The 20,787-nt window shown below is 44.4% G+C and overlaps 1 protein-coding gene across 2 annotated transcripts; it reads right to left on the bottom strand.

Annotated features, from left to right (window-relative positions):
• Positions 1 to 41: 41 nt before the first annotated feature.
• Positions 42 to 20,246, bottom strand: LOC147201594 (paxillin-like). 2 transcript variants are annotated; one of them, XM_086118755.1, is made up of 14 exons: positions 20,000 to 20,246; positions 9,097 to 9,290; positions 8,930 to 8,985; positions 8,658 to 8,794; positions 8,365 to 8,560; positions 8,152 to 8,296; positions 6,523 to 7,824; positions 5,589 to 5,858; positions 5,025 to 5,357; positions 3,906 to 4,064; positions 3,382 to 3,555; positions 2,528 to 2,609; positions 2,292 to 2,440; positions 42 to 2,214 (listed from the first exon to the last, which is right to left on the bottom strand). In XM_086118755.1, the coding sequence occupies exons 1-14, from the start codon at positions 20,010 to 20,012 to the stop codon at positions 1,948 to 1,950; spliced, it is 3,477 nt and encodes a 1,158-aa protein (XP_085974881.1). In that variant the 5' UTR covers positions 20,013 to 20,246; the 3' UTR covers positions 42 to 1,947. The 2 variants fall into 2 exon arrangements, with proteins under 2 accessions (XP_085974881.1, XP_085974880.1); XM_086118754.1 differs by lacking the exons at positions 5,025 to 5,357; positions 5,589 to 5,858; positions 6,523 to 7,824.
• Between the last annotated feature and the right edge of the window lie 541 nt (positions 20,247 to 20,787).

Here is a 20,787-nt window from a genome sequence, read left to right on the forward strand (position 1 = left end):
TGACAAACAGGAATATGAACCAACCAAAAGTCACAAAGCAATGCCAGAAATAGAGCTCATTTTATTTGCATTGGTTGAATTGATCAATTTGTAATCAGGCCCCACACAAGCGTACATAGCACCCAAGCAAGCCAAAGCTCCTTTGAAAATAAAATTCGTAAGCATCACAAAATTTTCTTACATATTTCGCTTAATCTCATTTAAAAGTAGAAAGCTCGTTTACCTCGACAGGCGGAAACTAGGAGGTAACTGTATAATCAATTCCTGTTCATATTGGTAGGCAAATAGTCTAACTGAAGGTGCAACATGCGAAAAGCTGTGGACTTTTAAATCAGCAGGATGTGTACAGTCATTGCCAGTTAAAATGTTCACCAAGGGGCTTTCCCTCGCCATCCTCTTCTGCTTAAGTATACTTTTGCGCATTTGGAAAGTAGATGCAGCACAGCAGACAAAAGTCTCCCTGAATTCACACCAGAAAGGCTCACATCACAGGAAAGACCCACACAGTGTATTCGACCTTATTGCATTGACAAATTTGGCACGTTGCTTCCTCCGATTTACAACTACAAAATGTACATTGAACACCTTGCACAGTCTGTGATGAAAAGTAAGCACGTGGGGGGAAATTAATATAAAGCGAGAAGCCCACAAAAACCTGCTACCGTTTGGCACTTGTAGCAACCACATAGAGTTTTGTTGGTTGAGAGAAGAAAGAAAAAAACAGAGCACTAGGTTTTCTTTGAACAACAAGCTAGCAAGTGTGTTTGTGTGTGCATGGCAGAGAACAGGCTGGACTACCATCAGCCTGCATGCCAGTAGAGCCAGCTCTCTCCGCAGCAATGTGAGTTACAAATATATCTTTTCATCAAAACAGCGACAAAACACAGTTCTGTCTAAGGATTGAGATATCAATTCACTGTCGATTCACTTTGTGATGTCTGGTTGTTAGTGCTTATAAAACTAAATGACAGTGGCATGCACTCGCATGAACCATTTCTTCTTTTTTTTTTTGTATTCAATAAAGTGATCAATTCAAAATTGTAAAAATCTGAAGAGATGCATTCTTTGTCCTGATAAGAATTTGTTGCAATTCTAGAAATTGTGCATGAGTACAGATGTAAAATATCTGCATTTCCTTTTTTTTAAAAAATTGCATCAATAGTCAAACATCATAAAGCGTGACCTATTTCGAAGTGAATGGCACAATAGTAAGGGGAAAAAAATAAGGGGCGATAAGGTTACTCCCGGTGGTATAAAATAACTCATGTACAAGAGTCACCAGTAGGTTACCAACTAACATAGATTACACCTTAAGTTGTAAAAAGGTACCTAAGCACCTCAAGCCAGTAAAGTAGGATCTCTTTTCTTTTTGATATTAGAGTAGAAAAATTATTTGGAAAAAACACACTAAATAGTAAAATTCACCATGTGACAATTGGGACAGTCCCATCAAGAGATCTGTGTTTGGAGAGTGCAAAGACAACAACTGCTTGGAGGTTTGTTTATATCATTCACACCAATTGGCCACACAAATGCCCTAACAGCTCTGCACACTCCATTCAGTTAAGCGGCTGACTCAAAATTCCAAAAGACTATTTGAACACAGGCGGACCATGTGGTTTAAAGTCTCGTTGTGTACTTGGGAGAATCCAACCGTTTATACGGCGACATTCACCCTTTGACGCGTATTAAACTTACACGACACACGAGCGGGACCATGTGTTCTTTTGTTGCGTGACACGATTATGACTTAAAAAAAAATCTCTTTGGGCTGGCTCATCAAACACCCTTAGCCAAATTCCTGAGTTTGGACAGGCAAGAAAATCCTTTCGGTGTCAGAAGGCGCAAACAGGAAATTGTAATCATGTGACCCACCGTGTCTCAGACTCATGCGTGTGGTAGAAAAACAATTGTGTGCATGTAGAAGAGCGAGGAAAGGTGCACAGTCTAGCTGAAGAGTTTGATAAAGCAACCGTGGCAGTAGGGCTTGTCATTCTGCTCCTTGAAGGTGCCCTTGTTGAGCTGCTTGAGGCAGAAAGCGCACACAAAATGTTCCGGGTGAAACTTCTTGCCCATCGCTGTGATGCAGCGGCCCGTGATGGCCTTCTGGCAGCCCGAGCACAGCGAGCCGCGGCGCTCGTGGTAGTGCGCCTCGCAGTACGGCTGACCCTCGTGGTCAAAGAAGCTGCCGTTTATGAACGGCGTGAAGCACTCCTGCAAACGACAGCGTGCAATCAAACGACGGGGCTTTATTTATATGTCGAGTGGACGCAGTGAGTCGAGGCTCTCACCCTGCAGACGAAGCATTCGGGGTGCCACAGCGAGTTGAGTGCGGAGATGTAGTTGTCCAGAATGGCTCGGGCACAGCCTCCGCACTTAGGAGCAAATATGTCAAAGTAGTCCTTCCTGCAGAAGGCCTTGCCATCCTTCTCGTGAAACCCTGCACGGAAGCAATGATTCACCCTGACGATCCCGCATGTTTTTTTCATAACTCCAACCTGAATCTATTCATAGAGTGCTCTGGTACCTTCTGGCCCAAAGAAGGCTCCACACTGGGCACAGAAGAAGTGCTCGGGATGCCAAGTCTTGTCCAAAGCAGTTACCACTTTCTGTGAGACAACAACAACAACCTTGGTCAGTTTGTCCAATTCTGAAACCAAGAAGGGATCTTTTATCTTATGAAAACAGTCCGATGGGTAAAATAACACATTACCTCAGCGCATACAGATAAAGTATAAATAATGCGCATATTATAATCTCACCACTAGGGGGGGCATGGTTACAAAAGACCAACTACTCCTACACGAAACAAATCAGTGGAAACCCACTAATGTACAATTAGGCAAATTACGTGTGTAAACACACTCTCTCCAAGAACATCAGAATACACTTGCATAATATATTGTGGCTGTACTGTGAAAAACACGTGAGTCCATTTTTGTCATTTTTTTTTAACCTTCATTTCAAAATATTAATCCAAAGATTTTGATCAAGCTTTTGTATTGGGGCTCACCGGATTGAACATTATAGATTTGTATGGCTATCAATTTATTCATGCCAGTTGCTTTTGAAAGAAGTCAACTGTGGATGTGTCAAACAATCTCTGAGGCGGCGGATTGGAAAATCTTGGGAGTGACTAATCTTGGGCATTCCCAGGTTAAAGTCCACTGTCTACTTCCCCTCCCATGGGCACTGGTTGCACTTATGTGTGTGTGTGCTAATCATGGAAAAAAAGGCATGAATGTGTCTGTCTATACCACACAAGAAGTTACTCATCCATGAATGGCCATGTTCCATTAGCCTCGGAATAAATAACTAAACAATATCCACGCAGTCTACAGTAGGTTATGGCATGAGTGTGTCCATGTATGCATTACTAACATCCAGGATGGGCCCGTTACAGTAGTGGCATCGCGGCGAGAAGAGACTGTGATAGTCTTTCTCGCAGTAAGGTTGCCCCTCGCGCTCAAAGAAGTTCCTGGAGCCGATCTCGTCCTGGCAGTGGGTGCACACAAAGTGCTCGGGGTGCCACGTTCTTCCCATGGCAGTCACCACCTGAGGGATTAATCGCACAAAGGATTTAATGACAATGAGCTGCAAGGGAGAATGCCTGATAGAGAGAAAATGTTAACTTACAAAGCCCCAACGGGATTTGTTTTGAGAAATCTTAGCCTACGGTGGCGTGTCACGACAACTTCAAATAATCCTCATTGGCATCCGAGAGCATTTAATGATGATGACCTCATCACATTTTATGGAGAATTCATTTTCACCTTGGGTACATTTACCGTGTAGTCAAGCTGGTGTACTGCAGTCGTACATGAATGTAGTTACATCGGACGGATTGCTATTGACCGTGTGCAAGTTCGACGCGTTTGTACATCAGTGTATATGGAATCACCGACCTGTCCAACTATGGGCTTCTTGCAGGCACCACAGACACCTTTAGCCACAGTCTGGACTCCCAGTCTGTTCAGGTCGGATTGCAGGCTCCCCAGCATGTTGTCCAGTTTATTGGCGGGCTTCGGTGGTCCGGTGGGAGAAGTCTTTCCCTGCGACTGGATCTGACGGACATTGTAGATTTAGTATGAGGGGTTAAAAAAAAAATAGGCAAGAAAAAAGGGCAACCTCTCTTTTCTGCGTTTGTTGGCTGTATTCCGACAGTCCAGGAAACAAAATAAATAAATAACATTCGCGTGAAGTCTAAAAGCTCATAGGACCAACCTCCTTGAAAACCTTGAATTTCCAATTTCATAAAAATCAAAGATATAAAGTGTAAGGGCGGCATGGTCTCCGACCGCTTAGCACATTCGCCTTATAGTCCGGAGGGTTCGATTTCGATTTCCAGCACACCCGCGACCCTCGTGAGGATAAACAGATCGGATAATGGATTACGTGTGGGTTAGCATTTGGCTTTTTTGGACTGAGGTTACTGAAGCTAATATTATGATGATACAAATGTACACTGTTCTGACCGTCTTTAACTCATTCAGTACCAGCCAATTCTAGACCAAGTCTGAAAAGACGTTTAAAAACGTCTTTGGGAGTGAATGAGTTAAGCTATGGCATCGTTTAATGAGTGTTCAGTGAGAATGGCTTTACGTGTAGCGGTAAATGCGCCCTCATATTGCAGATGAGGTTTCAGTCGCACCGCAAACCAACCCATTCCTGCACATGGCCAGTAGGTGGTACGCTCAACTTGCCTCTAAGCTCTTAAACTCCACTTAGAACACAGCTTTCTGGGCGCTGTCATACATCAGAATTAGAAAAAGGGTCTCGTAATCTCGAGCCTGGGTGTCAGCGCCACTCATAACCTGGACTGACTGGGTTTCAGGCGACACGCAAAGAGGTTATCGGTTTTCAGCTTGCTGCCAAAAACAGACCTAAGGAGCAAACAACCCCTTGGCTGCCATAAATACAGAAGGTATAAACTTGCGATTTCACGAGCAAGCAAATTTGAGTAGTTTTAAAGGACACTAAATGGAATGACTTTAGCAAAAAGGTGAAGAGAGGGGGAACCATGCCTGCATAGGTGGGAAGAGGGCGTCATACTCGGTCTGACAGGTCACTGATACAAAAACCTTGGGGGGCGGAGGTGGTGTGATGGGCTTGGGTGGGGGGCTTGGCGATGGAGGGGGCTGCACGGGAGGAGGCGTGGGCTCCCTTGGGGGAGGAGTAGGCTCCTTGGGAGGCGGCGGGCTAGGCTCCCGGGGGCGCGGAGGCGTCGGAGGGGGTGGGGGTAACGGTAGTGGCGGCGGGGTCTGTTTGACTGGAGGTATCTTTTTGGGAGTTGCGGGGGACTTCAGAGGGGAGAGGACTTTTCGCTGTGGGACAGGAGACTCAGGAGGGATGATGATCTGGAGGGGGGGTGAGAAAGGAAATGGCAAAGAAGAGCGAGGAAAGGAAAGCACAGCAAATAGGGAGGAAGAAGAAGAAACGGTAGAAAATGGCAGTGAAAAAGTAAAAAGTTGCCACTAAAAAAGGTGAACACGTCACAAAGGAATATTTTCCACTTATTTCCCAGATCGTTCAGCCATTTTAGATTTGAACTGGATGTCATCATGCCGCTCTGCGTTTCTAACATCTACCTTATCCACCGGTGGCAGGGCCCTTTCTTCGCGTATTCGCTGCGGGTTTGACATCACGATGACTCCTTCCGTCAGCCACTCATCCGGCGGTTGTTTACGCCGGCGTCGCACCCGGCCGATCCCCAATTTCCCCTCGAGCTCCTCAATGAGCCGATCTTGCGACTGACTCTTATTCACGATAACCGGTCCCATTTTACGCCGCACGACTCCGTCCTTGTACATGGGATGCACGTTGGACGTCTCTTTTGTGCGACGTATAACCGACTTGAGCTGGAAGAGTAGATGGGAGTGGTGGAGGTTGTGCCAAATTCCAAGTCAAGCACAGGAAGAACAATCAAGAGCACCCAAATTATGCTGCTGTCAAAACGCTCTGCATTTGCGCCACACGCACGTATCCCCAATTGAATTTCTTGCCGAAGAAAACATCACTCTCCTGTCATTGCAAAACCAAGCCGCTCGCTATCGTTAAGTGAGGCATGGCATGCCGAAGACTCAAGACAATACAGATGCATCACAAAGCGCTTTCGCAAGCCAAGGCCAGGCTGAGCATGAAGGGCAATATATCCTGTATGTAAAAAGATATTTTCACTGGCAAATTTTCAATCTTGACGTTTGCATCATTGCGTAAACGTCACAGGCGAGGTCCTGCGGCAAACAGAATTGTTGACTCAGGCAAGTGGGAGCATGCAGTCATCCTATTAGTAATTCTTTCGACATCAGCCACAAGAAACCTATCCCTTGGGAGCCTGTTGCAATTCTTTTGCATTGACACTCCATGCATCACACCACACTGGTTCGACTTCGACAAAGCTTGTGTCGAACTGCAGGAACGTTCCCGCGGCCCGAATAAACCATTTGGGATATTTTTCAACTGTCGCTTCTTGATTTACTTCATGCCATGTTATTTTTGGAGCTGATTTGATGCGTCTCCTACTTGGCCAGAAGCTGACAAACGCTCGATGGCAGACGGCTGCTGTGTTGGCAGATCCAACGTTGCATCTGGTGTCCCCGGGCTGGTGGAGGGGGTGAAACACTCATCAATCCAACTGGCTTCAGTCATTGGTGTCAGGGTCCCCTCTCGGCTCACATCTGGGTACGTGGCGTCATCTTCATCCCATGGTTCGCTCTCATCCCCAGGCCAAAGACAACTGGGCGGTTGCTTTTCATCTGGTTGAGTCAAGTCAAGTGCTAGAAGTTTATCGAAGGCATTATCCAATACAGGCTCCCAGCACGGCCACGATAGCTCCATTATTTCACTTGGCTGATATGTGGTTGTAGGGGAAGATGAGCTTGCCGATGATGCAGCAGAGAGTGAAAGTGGCCAATGTCTGAGACTACTACTCGTATCTGCAACCGCGTAGGTCTTTTTGATGACTAAAGCAGGACTCCTTGGAGCTGTACTTTCGCTTTTTCGAACTGTTGCTGGACTCGAAATCTTTGGACGTATTACCGGCTGTGCAGTCTGAGGGACGAATTCTGGAGTACAACTTTTGGTATTGGTTTGTGAGACATCGAGGACAGTCACTGGACTTGCAAGCTTTGGAACTGGACTAGAGAGCCTTGGAATTAAGACTGGACTCTTGGGAACATGGCTTGAAACCTGTCCTGATAGTTTTGGAACGGTGACTGGGCTGTTCGATATTGGCAATGATTCTGGAGTTGTTGCTGTGACTGGACGTTCTTTCTTTTCAAGTATCTCTTGGCCAGGATGTGCAGGTTCTGGACTGTAATCTTTAGGACTGGAGCTCAGACTCGAAGTTAGACTAGACTGTTTGGACAAACTGAGTGTAATTGGGATAGAAACATCAACTAAACAGGGTTTCCGAGCGGCAGGGCCTGAACTGAAACTAGGTGAATTCCTTCCAAGTGAACTTGAGGCTTCATTAGCAGAGACTTGAGTGACTGATGGACTGGATGAGCAACCAAATTCAGTTTCAATGAGTTGCTTTGGCGTACTCGAACCACGGAAGCTCTCCAAACAGGAGATCTCTGAAGTGACAACGCCACCAACTTCTTTTCTGGACGTTGCAACCGCGACAGTCGAACCAGCGGTAAAGGTAGGGCTTGAACAACCGTCTTCATCTATGTGGAGTTCCAATGGATGAGGAGTACAGGGGGGTGTGGTGCAACAAGATAACGTATCAATATCCACACGCGAGTCGATGTGGGTAACTGTGGACGGAGCGTCAGGGGTTATCGTTGGTGAGTCCGCAGGATATGAAGGGTCTACCACTTCCTGGTTCATTGACAGTCGAGAGCCAGATTGCCCGTAACACATACAGTACATACGTACACACAAAGACACACACACAGTGATAGAGAAAAGAAAAACAGATCAAGAAAAATAGACTGAGATGAAGGGAACGGAAGGTGAAGTCAAACAAACACACAAATCAAGTGCAGGCATACAGTCGTTAACGTTTTCCATTTTAACTCATGGCGATTCGATTTCGAATTGTATCTCGAGTTTTCAAATGATGACCTTCAATAATATGATTGCAATGCATGATATCATTGTTCTCAAACGAATACATTCAAACATTTTTTTTTTTTAAATGCTCACATTGCTTTGGACTTTGAAGTCCGACAAGGAGGCCATCAGCTCGTCGAGCTCTCGTGTGGCCGAGGACGCAGACATTCTCGCTTGTTGCTGTCCTTGTGTTTCCTGTCCATCAATCTGCCCATCCGATACCAACAAGGGAGTTGGACTAAAGGAAGAATGGTTCACATTCAGTTGTTGACTTGTCACAACAATGTTTCACGTCATTTCTCTCACCTAGTTGAGGGCACGGAGCTTTCCAGCTCATCCAGAAGGCTCTCCACGCTTGGCCGTACATCTTCTATTCCCCGAACCGCAGCGCTGCGTTTGGGCTTTTCCAACAGCGGTGGCGAGTCCTGGGATGGAACGGACACTCCGTTCTCCTGAATACTTTGGACCATGACGCTAGCAGGCAGCGGCGGGGCTGCCTCTTCTATTGACGAAAATAAGATATTGACGCTTTCGGCAAACTGTAAATTGCTGTCATTTGAAATCGTGAAGAGTTGGATAAAAAGGGTGAACGGGCACACCTTCAGTCGGGAAGGCGGGGGTGCTTTGCTGGACGGAGTTGAGTTCCAGCAGCAGGCGGTCCAGCTCTGACAGGTTGTTGCCAAATGACTGGTTAATGGCAGGTGAAGATTCACTGCTCTTCTGCTTATTAGGAAAACTGCACATAAAGCGGAGACCTTCAACATCGACTCACAATGTCACAATGGCCAGAACATCATCATCAAAAACAATGTATCCGAAGTTCAAATTTCAACACTGTTTTTGCGGTTTATGTTACAACCAAGTGTTTTACCTGTACACGTGGTCCTCTTCTCCAGGGTGTTGAGGTGGACTGCTGGTTTCTCTTGACTGAGGCGAGGGAGTGACATGTGAATTAGTCCGTTGACTTTTGTCCATTTAAATGAAGGTACACTTTCACCGTGACCGACCTCAGTTCATCTTGAGAGTTAAAATACTTACGAGAGCATTTGCGTCTGCTTCCTGGATTCCATTGAGTGTTTTCTCAGAGGGAATGGCTAGGCCTTGGGGTGAAAAGCCGACGTCTTGCTGGGCCTGACCTCCGACAGGGAGGGAGTAGGCCGTCTCATCAGACAGGAAAAGTGGACATTTGGAAATGTGGGATGTCGTGGATTCAAGGTCTGCCAACAAAGCATCTACGGAAACACAGAATGAAGATTTTGTATTTTAGTTAATACAACAAAATACTCCAGAGTGTCCACGATTTATTTTTGAACATTTTTTTTTTTGCACACTCAACCACAACAGATACGCACTTGTGGGGAAGATGAGCGTAAACTCTCAACTTTGAAGCATTCACACTGTCATTTACACTTGAGTTATTCATTGACCCTCATCTGTTTGGAGTCTTTTCATGTGCCTACCGGTAAAGTGTCTCCTCCACTCCATTACAGCAAGCACGTGCTGCAATGTAAAAACTTGGAGGCAATGACGATGCACAGAAAAAGAAAGAATCATTCGCAGATGATACAGTAAACGGTGATACTACACTCTATACCTGGGCTTATTATAGCATACCCCTTCACCACAGCGGTGTTTTATTTCTCTTGCAAGATTTCATAAAGGCTTTTAAAAAAAAAGTCCAATATTTAAGAAATGAGGTCACAAAGTCTTACATGAAACATGTATTTAAGTATAAATAAACCACAACAGATGAGTTAATGAAACATTTTGGGGAAGGGTGTTTACAAAACAGATACAGTATAAAGGGGGCGGGGGGCACTCAATTTAATGGCAGGGGCATCTTGGGTTCACCTCACAGCACTGGCATGCCAGTACCAACTTAGCTACTCGTCCCAAGTGAGAAAGCCAAGCCCGCAAAAGACAACTGACAGGAGTCTTCCAACTTTGGCACATTACTCACGGGAGAGACGATGAGGGAACTTAAGTCGAATAGAGAAAAGTGGTCCTCACTTGGGAACCTAAACAGTAATTTGGCTGAGCCGGATCACATTAGAAGAGTTATAATGCACGTCATTGGGCCGTGTGGTTACAACTAAGCCAAAAAGTAAGCTATGCAACCATTAATTGTCCAATACACTGTTGCTGGTTTTATTTTTTTCAAAATTTAGTTTTCACATTAAAACAAAGCCAATTACACCCAACTTCAAGTTCATGAAATACCAATGAATTAAAAGCAAGTGAATACTTAAAGATCCACCATCTGTCGATTCGTGACCTTTGGCATAGAATAAGCCAAGCAATGACAAAAATTAACAGCCCTATCAGTCCCTCTTTCTACCATGACTCCGTTCTGGTAAAACTTTGAACAATTGCTGTTTGGCCTTCTATGGGATCCTGGCAGGCCACTCAGCATCAAACTCGGTCTTTAAATACAACAGCAAGATCACAAACTGTAACATTAGGAACATCTGACGACCTGGAAACCAACGCTCAGAATAGCACCGTGTCATCAGACGGTAAGGAGCGCAGCCATAGCGTATCCACTCGGACTGAGCGAGCACTAGCATGTATGGCGTGGCTCTCATGTCACTAAACTACAGAGGGATGCAGAGCAGAGATTCCACTGTGGACAGTCACACCGCCCACTGTGACATTGCGGACTGCAAAATTGTGTACGCTGCCGAAGCCAAACCTTTGTGAGTGGCGGAAAAATAGTTCTTGAAAAGAAAGGGGAGAAAAAAAAACAATACAATCGCCTCTCACATCAAGATCTGTACCCTTCATGCATCAGTACAAGGGGAAGTCAACGTTGTTGTAGTATTGGTTTTAGACAAGATGTGTTTGTGTGGTTTTCCTGTGTTGGAACAAGACGTGGGTAAAAATATCGATTCTTCAATACACTGCAATACTTTCCCACGCGATACACTGTCGATTCAGCAACTCTGGTCAGTGGAGGACACTTGCAATGTCATTTACGTTGTACGGACGAAAGCCGCGTTTGACCTCAACAATGCCCAGCCCTAGTTTGATCCATTTTGACATCCGCCCCTAATTTGTGAGATGTGAGAAAATTGTGACACTGCAATATCGACATGGGGCCGAAAAAGATCTTTAAGGCGGTGTCATCGAAAAAGATGCAACATAAATTTGACTGGAAAAGGACATTAAAATCATTGTGCCCAACTCCTGCTGCTGTCAGAACAAAGCTGAACTGCAGCCGCTGAAGATCTCAGTCAACAGATGTTAGTCCAGATGGTTTGCTCTGGGGATGCTAATCAAATTAGCTGCGCATCTGAACTGGCTTTACCCTTCGCTGAAAACAATTTTCAGCAGCAAAATAAGTTAGTGCTGAAAGATTAACCCTCAGGCAACGCACAATTTTAATTGCCCGACATGACAATGTGGGTGGTGGATGAAATGTGCAGATTATCCATAAAGTGGCATGAATAACGTGGTAAACAAAAAGCAAATGAAGCAGCTTGGACGGAGTGATGAGTATGTTTTGAAGCGTGTCTCTTCACTGAACGGCGTGCTCCGGCCCATCCACCAACTACACAAATACAGATGTGTGCCAGTTTCCTCTGCCAAGAGGACAAACATGTATTCTCCCGTTGCCAAAAAAATTTACCTCCAGTAAAGAGAGAAATATCACAAGAGCCCTCAAAATTCATCAGGTTCCAAAAAACTAATCGAAGAAAAACAACCAAGTGGCTGAGCGGTGCAGTGTGTGCAAGTTCCTACGGGTTATGAAAGCATCTTGACTTGTTTGTAAAACATCGCCAGTGCTAATGCTAAAGTCCATGTAAAATCCCATTTATAGGCAAACAGAAAACTCACGTGTTTTGTTTTGTTTTTAGTGTCATTGTTTTAAAACAGTGGTACCTCTACTTATGAACGTCTCTTCATACGAAATGCCTCAACAGGAAAATATAAAGTGTTCACCAGTCGGGCGATCGCTCACACAAACATGCTTGGAACAGTTCTTTACAAAACGCCAGGCAAAAACCACTCAGAGAGAACATGAACTAAAGAACACCAAAAACGATGAGGACGCGGTTAAAAGTTAAATGACCAACATTTTTATTCTTTATTCTTTGTTTTTTACATGATGCACAACTCTCATTTATTGTGCAATAATCTAATGGTAACGTGTTTGTTACATATTTTGATGCATTTTTATGCTTCATAAAACATTTATGTCTGAATTTTGAGGGGCTTGGAACGAATTAGGGCATTTACATGGAAAACGCGTCTCTACTTACATTTTTTTGGTGAAGAAATTTCTTCCAGAACATATTAATTTCGTAAGTACAGGTACCACTGTAGATTGTTATTTTACTTTGTAACTAACTGAATCTCTGATTGTTATTTTAAGTTACATTTAAAGTTGAGTTGAATAAATGCTACATGTTTAATTAAATCAATGAATAACTGGTTTTTTTAATCGTGATTTCAAAATGATCGCGATTGTACGGTTTTTAATCGGCCGATCAGAATCTGCTCATGTTTAAAATGTAATCACAACCGCACAACGGGCTTGGCACAATGACGCGCGGCAATGAGACCGTGAGTGAAACTGCGAAAGTGTCTACATGCACAGCTCTCAAGGCTACAACGTGAGTTGATGCAGAACCGAGGAGACTCCCTTCCTCTCAGATGAACGGTATGCATTTTAATTACACGGACATTGCTTCATGCGGGTGATCATCACGGGAGAGCAAAAGAGGAAGTGAGGGGAAGATAAAATGGGACTGACGAGATCTGAGCAGCAGGAGAGCGGATGAAAAGGAACAGGATTTTAAAAAAGGAGGGAGGGGGTGGGCGGGGGAACTGCAGGAAAGAAGGGTATGGAAAGAGAACCATATAAGGAGTCGACTGTGAACAATGCTGTGGCGAACTACAGTAAGAGCAGCTCAAAAGACAGAATATGAAGGTTAATTGCAGATATTAAGTCCAGACAAGGACGGCAAAAGAGGCGCGACGCCCGGTGTCATCTTGACATCGTACACGACACGCATCTCAGCTAATGCGAGCACGCAACAAATCGATGCGCTCAACAGATCTGATAAAGTCAAGATTGTGGCTGATAGTGGTTTGTTTGCGGCGGTGGTCAAGGGGGTACCATGAGAAACATGATGTTGAAACCTGCACAGGGGTGATGTTGAGTTTCGGGCTGAAACTAAAATAGGGCTGCCTTTCTTGCTCAAGGCAAACAAGGAAAAAAATGGCTTCATCTTGGAAGTTTCTAAATGTCATGACATTTAAAGTAAGACTGCTCTAATATCAAACCCTCTATCCGTTTGCGCTTGACTCATTCCTTTGATTCTTCTCTGCATGTTCGACGTGGCTAATAGAAATTCCTGACATGCCGCGGCTCGTCGTCGAGAGACACACGGGTGCCGAACAACCGAACGAGATAGCTTCAAGGGGCAGCGCCAGAAGTGTGTTAAAACAAAGCGGGTGAGCGTATAATGCGATATGACAGCCTTTCATGTTATGTTGTGAGTGAGACGGCCTGTTGGTGCTAACACACAATGAATACCAACGCCGGGGTTTGGACCACAACAGGAGCTTGTGCTTGTGAGTCGTGCACTTGATGCCCCCCCCACCCGAGGGACTCTGACAGTAGACAGGACTTTTTCCCCTCACTATAAAACACAGGTGCAACAATGAGACAACAAAAAAATATGCTCAGGAGCCTCATCGCTTGCAATCCCCCCCCCAATGTGACCTTAACCTGTAGGACACAAGACATCCTGTTAAGTAGAACATAGGCGGTCACAGTCGAGAGGAAGCCAGAGCATGTGACTCACTTGGGTACTATGTTAGATGTTCAGACAGCATTTGATGGTCTTGTGCAATGTTCCCTCCAAGCTGCGCACTGCTCTCACTCTTTCGCATTTCTACACTCCGTCATTTCCATCCCAAATTCATTTACAAACAGGACACCACGCCATTCCCACTTCCCTTACAGTTTCAGCCGTGCAACCGAAGGGCCACACTCGGTTGTTCTCGAATAGTTGACTTTGAAGCGTACGTTTGACAGACATGCACTCACACTCGCCACTGACAAGACGCAACAGGTGACGCGTGGACGACTCCATTCAGGAAGTCCTAACGAGGGCGTAGTTTATGAGCCGCTGAAATGAGTATCTTTCCTACAATTCAGAGGTCAGGTGACTAGATTTTCGTGTTTTTTGAAATTACGAGTCAGGGAAGTTACGAGCGGATAATGTGGCACTTACATGATTTATACACATTATATTGACACTTAATTATGCTTAAAATGACAAATCTACATCATGTAACTTGCTATGATGTCAAACCCAGTGAAATGAACAGGAAATTTGGTCAGAAAGTCTCATAGGAGCAGAACCACCAAAAAAAAAAAAAATTACCTGGAGGGCCTAACTTGTCTTTGAGATTTTGGCCAACGCTGAATTGCCAGGGAATGAAATCATCATGATGTGTGGGTGGGGGATGGCAGTGAAAGTTTGTTGACTTGGCACGAAACACAAAACTCGAATAAGTCCGAGGCACAATGTCCGACCGAACGTCTTGTGTGTGTTGACAGAGCCCGCCCTTTGCGAGACTGATAGGCACTCCCTTCGATGCAATAACTCTGCTTCTGACACTCTAATATCCTTCAAAGCTCACATCGTCTGTCTGGCACACGGCCCAATGACGGGCATGGGGGGGTCCCGAGGGCTCTTCTTTAGATGATAAGCAAACAGGAGGTTTAAATCACTGATGCGCGCCTGCCAATAAAGGACGTCACCACACCAAGGGCCGATAAATTATAGTGTGAGATTTTAATAAGAATAGCGTTTTGAACGAGTACTGGATAAGAGGAAAATTGATACATGAACGCCATTTTTTTTTTCTTGATGGTATATTTTTGGGCCACAAAAATGCTCCGGCCCGTGAACATTTTGGTCTGCGATGGGAAACTACAAATATCATTGTGTCAAATGTATTTCAACGAAAAAGATAGTTTGAGAAATTAAGATTATTATTTTTTTTTTGTGGTGAGACTTGTGTGGAAGCTGGAGTGCATAAAACAATGGGGTGGAAAGATGGCCTGATATTTTTTTTTCCACCGACATCCAATCAGTTGAGTCTGGTTATGTATTTCCTCCAGTAAAGTAGGTCAGAGGCTCGGAAACAAGCTGCTCTCTGTCCCCTCCAGGAGGACAAGGACATAGGGAAGTGAAGTGAGAGGACAGTGACGGTAAAGCAGAAGCAAAGCACTTCCCTGGAAAACAATCAGCCGTGTGCGAAGCTGCACCGTATCTGCCTGTATGTGGAGGTGAATAATCTTCACGGGACTGCAAAATCTTGATCGATACTCTATGATACATTTGGAGCTCAAGCCTATGTGGGCAATCAATAGTTTCGACAATTAGGAACAGCCGCCAATAAAAATGTGCCACAACGAGCGACAAACAGGTGTGAAAACAATAGCCCTCGTCTTTGCTCGTCCCACTTGGCAGAGGGAATCCTTTATCTTTCCCCATTAATCAAAGGCCTTTATCGCGGTGCCTTTATTAAACCTGCTGCCAACATTTTCTGATATAAGAGCCGCGGCTTATCTCACCCCGCACACCACAATGAACATAAACTCTCGGAACGTGTTGAAGACAAATTGTCAAGAGCATGCTTTTGAAGCATGAGGAGTCATTGAATCATGGGGTCGACGCTAAAGGTTTTCCTTTGCGCAGCATGCCTGTTGGCACGACCAATCTACTTCGAACCAGTGCCAGCTTGACACCGGAAGACTGATAAGGTGATACCGTTCAGAGTTCAACCATAATTTATGTGGCAATTGGAAAGGGGGGGGGGATCAAAAAGGAGAAATATGATGATGACCGTAGGGCAGGAAGAGGAACTGACAGTTGCTGCCGTCTCCTCTTCTAGCGCACGAAACAAACATCGCCAAACACACAAACAGCACACACTGACGGTGTTGACAACTTAGCAGAACATTGTCAGAAACTATTGCTGGAAACACCTTGCAGTACCTAATGCTAATCGAGGGTAACACTGCAGCTTTGCTTACATTTTGCCTTAGACCACTGGTGACAAACTCAAGGCCCGGGGGCCAGATCTGGCCCACCACATCATTTTCTGTGGCCCGCGAAAGCAAATCAAAGATGTCAACATTCATGATGCTTGCTAAAAACCCGACCAAAATTTCAAATTCTTATATGTAATTAAGAGTGATACAGTAAGTATTTTCTTGTTACCAACCCCCTCATTACAGTAATACAATACAATAGGTGAATAAATCGTTATTCTTGACTTCTTCATATGGTTTCAGTCATCACGGCCCTACAAGGGAAACTGGAACTAAAATCTGGCCGGCGACAAAAATGAGTTTGACACCCCTGCCTTAGACAAAGAGTTCTTTGATGGCCACCCCTTGAAAATTATTTTTGTTTTTTTATTCTCTCAAATTAGCCCTATTGTTTTGTAACGGACACATTTTCAGAAATATGCAGAAAACGAACATTTTCTTCGGGGGGGGGGGGGGGGGTTATAATGCCATACTTGAAAGGTAGACAAGCACTATAAAAACCCAACGAGTTATCTAAAAACAAAGTCAATATGGCATTATATGGCCCCGTTTGAGTCTTCAAATACAACACGTATGCGTTAAAGTATTAAAATGTAAAAAAGGGTTTTGTTTAAAATACAAAATGCCTGTACAGGTAATATGCAGAAAAGTGACCCTGCAACGGTACAATTTCCATTATTTGTAACGGGGAACACAGACTCTGAATCTAAACAGGTCAAAGAGTCCCCTTTTTGAAATGAGAGGTTTTGCCGACTACATAAAAGCTATCACACTCATGTCAAGTGTTTCGGTCGAAGACTCCCTTTTTTTCTTCGAGCTGCTTTTATTTATTGATTCTTGAAATGTAACATTAGCTTCAAAATCTGGTAGCCTGGAGGCACACGAGAGAAGCAGAGCACACATCTAGACACATTTTCGGATATGAGGATTTGCCCCTGTGGGCTCAGATATCTCACTGAGGAAGTCCACCGAAAAAGGGAGGGAGTGACTCACAGCATTTGTAACCTGCAGTGTTGGTTCGCGGCACACAATGCACTTGACTGCCACCGCGGTACGGAGCTCTCTCATGGCACATCCTGTCACAAATCATGCCCTTCGCAAGTCAAGGAGCAGCCACAACAAACAAGAGCTTACTAAAATCTGCCATGTACCCACAATGCAGCTAACAGATGTTAGCTTTTCCACATCACAGCCTGAATATGTGATTTATCATTTTACTGGTTTTGTTCCTACATCAAGCCACTAAGTAATAGAACCCACATAAAGCAACATGGCTGGCTGACGAGCTGTCACTGCTCACTAAGATTGTCCACGCAAGCTAACTGTGATCTCAAGAGCATATGTGTGTGTGTGTGTGTGTGGACCAACATATGGCTCAAAGCCCTTCAGCAAGTTTACTTCAAAGTTAAACAGATGGAGAAAACTCCGCAGGAATGAATGAAAGGGATTCCTGCAAAAACTCACAAGTTACATTCATCCAGTGCGGACTTGTACATAGAAGGGCAACGTTACTTGAAGTCCAACTCCAAAGAGGAAGTCAAGTTGTTTGATGGCAGACTTACAATATTACTGTCAGAAAATTTGACAAAATGGAGAGCAGAAATGAGAAAAAACGTGCTTTTCATGCATTTAAAAAGCTTAAAAAATGCTCTCAATATCATTATTATCTTTCCAAAATTCCTTCATTTCTGCACATTTTGCCAAACTACCACCCATGAAAACAATAACTCCTACCTTTACATTTTTACACTTGGCAGGGCTAAAAAAAGGAAAGCAAAAGTGAGTAAAACAAATCTCAAGTAACCACATGTCACTTCTGCAGCTTTTCTATTGGCGTAAACAATTTGCCAACCTAAATTTAGAGACAAGACTTTCTAGGCTCCATCAGTTCTCATGTAAGAAGTACTCTATGAGAGACATTTCCAACGCTGCGGCGGCTGAGCTCTGGGGAGTTGCCCCACATCAAAACGCTGCCACTACAATGACAGTGTGGCAAATCACAATGAGAAGTTAACAAAGATGAGAAGTAGTACACATCACACTCCGAGAAAGGAGTCCATTTGACAGCCGTGTCTTGTGCATAGCCTGAGTTTGACTTTGGTAGAAGAAAAGTGCGGAGGCGAGGTCAATGTAAGTTTGCCTTGAGCAATGTCACGGCATCACGAGAAGATTAAACACATCTGTGTCAACAACAAAGCAATTCAAATCATCGCTCCGCTCGATGTTTCCAGTTTCCCTGTCTTGAGAGAAAGCCGACGACCAAAATTTACAATCTGCAGTGATCTACTCTGCCAGCTTTTAAACTGTCAATAGACAGTGGCCTGTGTGGCTGGCCACCTGGAGGCTTGAATGGAGAGAGGGTGCGTGAAGCAAGGAGGAGCATGAATTATGGCTGTGGCACAATGCTTTCATGTGGCTTGACTCCTCGCTCCCACGGCTGGGTCATACGACACATTCCAACAATCCAGCGTGTACTCCTGTGCAGCCTGAGGAGGAGAATGCAAAGCTGCCTAGTGGGATCCAAGACCAAAGTGAAAGAGAGCAAAGAGAGGTGTCTGCAGGCCATTGGAAGGTTTCAGGTTGCTGCTGGCTCATCACTTGAAAAGAGGGACTCTTCTTGTCTGCTAAAAATACATAAAGGGGCTCTCATCTGGGTGGCGGATCGACATTTTCACCTCCCAAAGTGCTGTTTGGATAATTACAACCAGACAGCAGACAAAACACTAAGCCTGATACATACTACTACTCCATGTGAAACTATAACTTTTGAGACCGCAGGCAAAAGCATATTATTTACAACGCTGTGACGCGGACGTTTTACTGGGTTGCGTGACACACTTTTTTTTTCTTTTTCTTTTTTAAGCAGCCACTTCAAGGAGAGCCATGTAAGCCGAAGGAGCTATCCATGAACATGGAATGGATATAGAATGACTAATATTCTTTGTAAAGTGTCACTCCCACCACGTTAGCAACGACAGGCGTGGCCCGATGTGAATAGTAGCTCTGCTTTTGGACAGGAATGTCCAAATTATTTGAGTAAAACACTTGATGAAATGTCCATTTATATTGATTTTCTTCATGCTATTGCAAAGGCAAACAAAATCCCTTCAGAAATTCCCTCTAAACCTATCTTTACGCAGCCGACTTTTAAATACACATTACCACAAAGTCCGCGTGGCAAAAAAAAAAAAGTCCCAACATGCTGGTGGCTTAATTAGCCTACTTCCGAGGTTTTTAATTACAGCACAGTTTTTCCCGTTAACACAAGGGAGTATTTGACTTAGAATATTTACAGAGATCACATAAGTTACTGTCTGATCCTAAATAGAAATACTGTAACTGTTAACATGTGGTGCGAGCAACGGACTAAAAATGAAATGTGGACGGCAGCATTCAACTCCAGCTGGGCTTGAACAGAAACGCACCATTGCCGTGACAATCGAGTTAATTATTGACTTTAAACATGTCTGGTTGTTTTCGTAGCCTGTGAATGCCAATCTTGCTCTCAATTTGTCGTCCACCTCCAGTCGAACCCCCAACACGAACAGCTTCTAATCAAATGTTATAATCAAATTATTAGCTGTACGCATTAAAAGTTCGAGGACCTGAAGTGGCGACTGTTTGTTAACACAAGAGAGCAAAGGTGTGTAAAAATTCGTGGACTTTTCGTCACGTACCTGAAGGGAACATTTAATTAAATGACCACACGGGGCCTTTTCTCAGCTTCGTACACAAACTTGGGACCTATATACGTTTTCATCACACAAACAAGGCCGCTTAACCAGGTATTTGGGTACACGAAGGCTGCTAAAGCGCCAGCGCACGCACGCATGTTATTGAAATGTTGCGCTAGGCTAGATTTACCTAAATCATCCATGTTGGCCGGAAATCAACACTGTTGAGAGAAACCCCGCGACGTTCCCGCTCCGTCGAGCACCGTTTTGGGCTGGCCGCTCCTCCGATGTAGCGTCCGCTGGCTCAAATGTGCTGCACGGACGCAGCGAAGTTTTCAAGTTGCCCCTAAAGCACACTCCCTAACAGCACTCATCGCCAGATTGCCCCGGAGAGGAGAATCTCCCGAGCAGTCAGAGCAGGAGCCAGCCCCCCTACCAGCCCGGCAGCCGCCCTGCAGCCCACCAGCTCAACACATAGGAGCTTGCGCCATCTAGCGGCACATGAGGGAAATGGTGAACGTTGCTGCCGTTGTCAACTAGCACGATTTTTGTCATCAATTGGTGAAGCAATACATTTTCTTTTTTTGACAAATTCACTTTAAAAAATTGTACTGTATAAGAGACCTCTTAGAGCAGGGTTGGGCAACCTAAGGCCCGTGGAGACTGACTCACCATGCAATCCTAAAATATCTCCATTCTAGTAATGGCCAGCCTGTATGACTGATTCATTGTTTTAAAAATTCCCAAGCCATGCTTTTTTTTTTCTAACTATAATTTCAACTATAATTACATTTTGATTATGTATGTCCATGCAGAAGAAGGAAGGTCACACAGTTGTTTGAGAATTGTAGTTTATTTTACCGTACACATTAAGTATAATGACCTTTTAAAAAAATGTATATATTGCACTGGACAAAAACTTCCAGATTAAAAAAAGCCTGTACAAATACAAAAACTAATAAAAATTAAACAAAAATA

The sequence above is a fragment of the Hippocampus guttulatus genome, chromosome 8 (genome assembly GCF_054856545.1).
Source record: "Hippocampus guttulatus isolate MCC_2025c chromosome 8, RoL_Hgut_1.0, whole genome shotgun sequence".
Classification (NCBI taxonomy): Eukaryota; Metazoa; Chordata; class Actinopteri; order Syngnathiformes; family Syngnathidae; genus Hippocampus; species Hippocampus guttulatus.

Bases quoted from the DNA above. Each gene is read 5' to 3' on its own strand.
- LOC147201594 (XM_086118755.1), bottom strand. The intron at 8,297-8,364 runs GTGAGAGAAATG...TTCTTCCTTTAG, and splicing joins AGCTCCGTGCCCTCAACTAG to TCCAACTCCCTTGTTGGTAT. The intron at 3,556-3,905 runs GTCGGTGATTCC...TTAATCCCTCAG, and splicing joins AGAAGCCCATAGTTGGACAG to GTGGTGACTGCCATGGGAAG.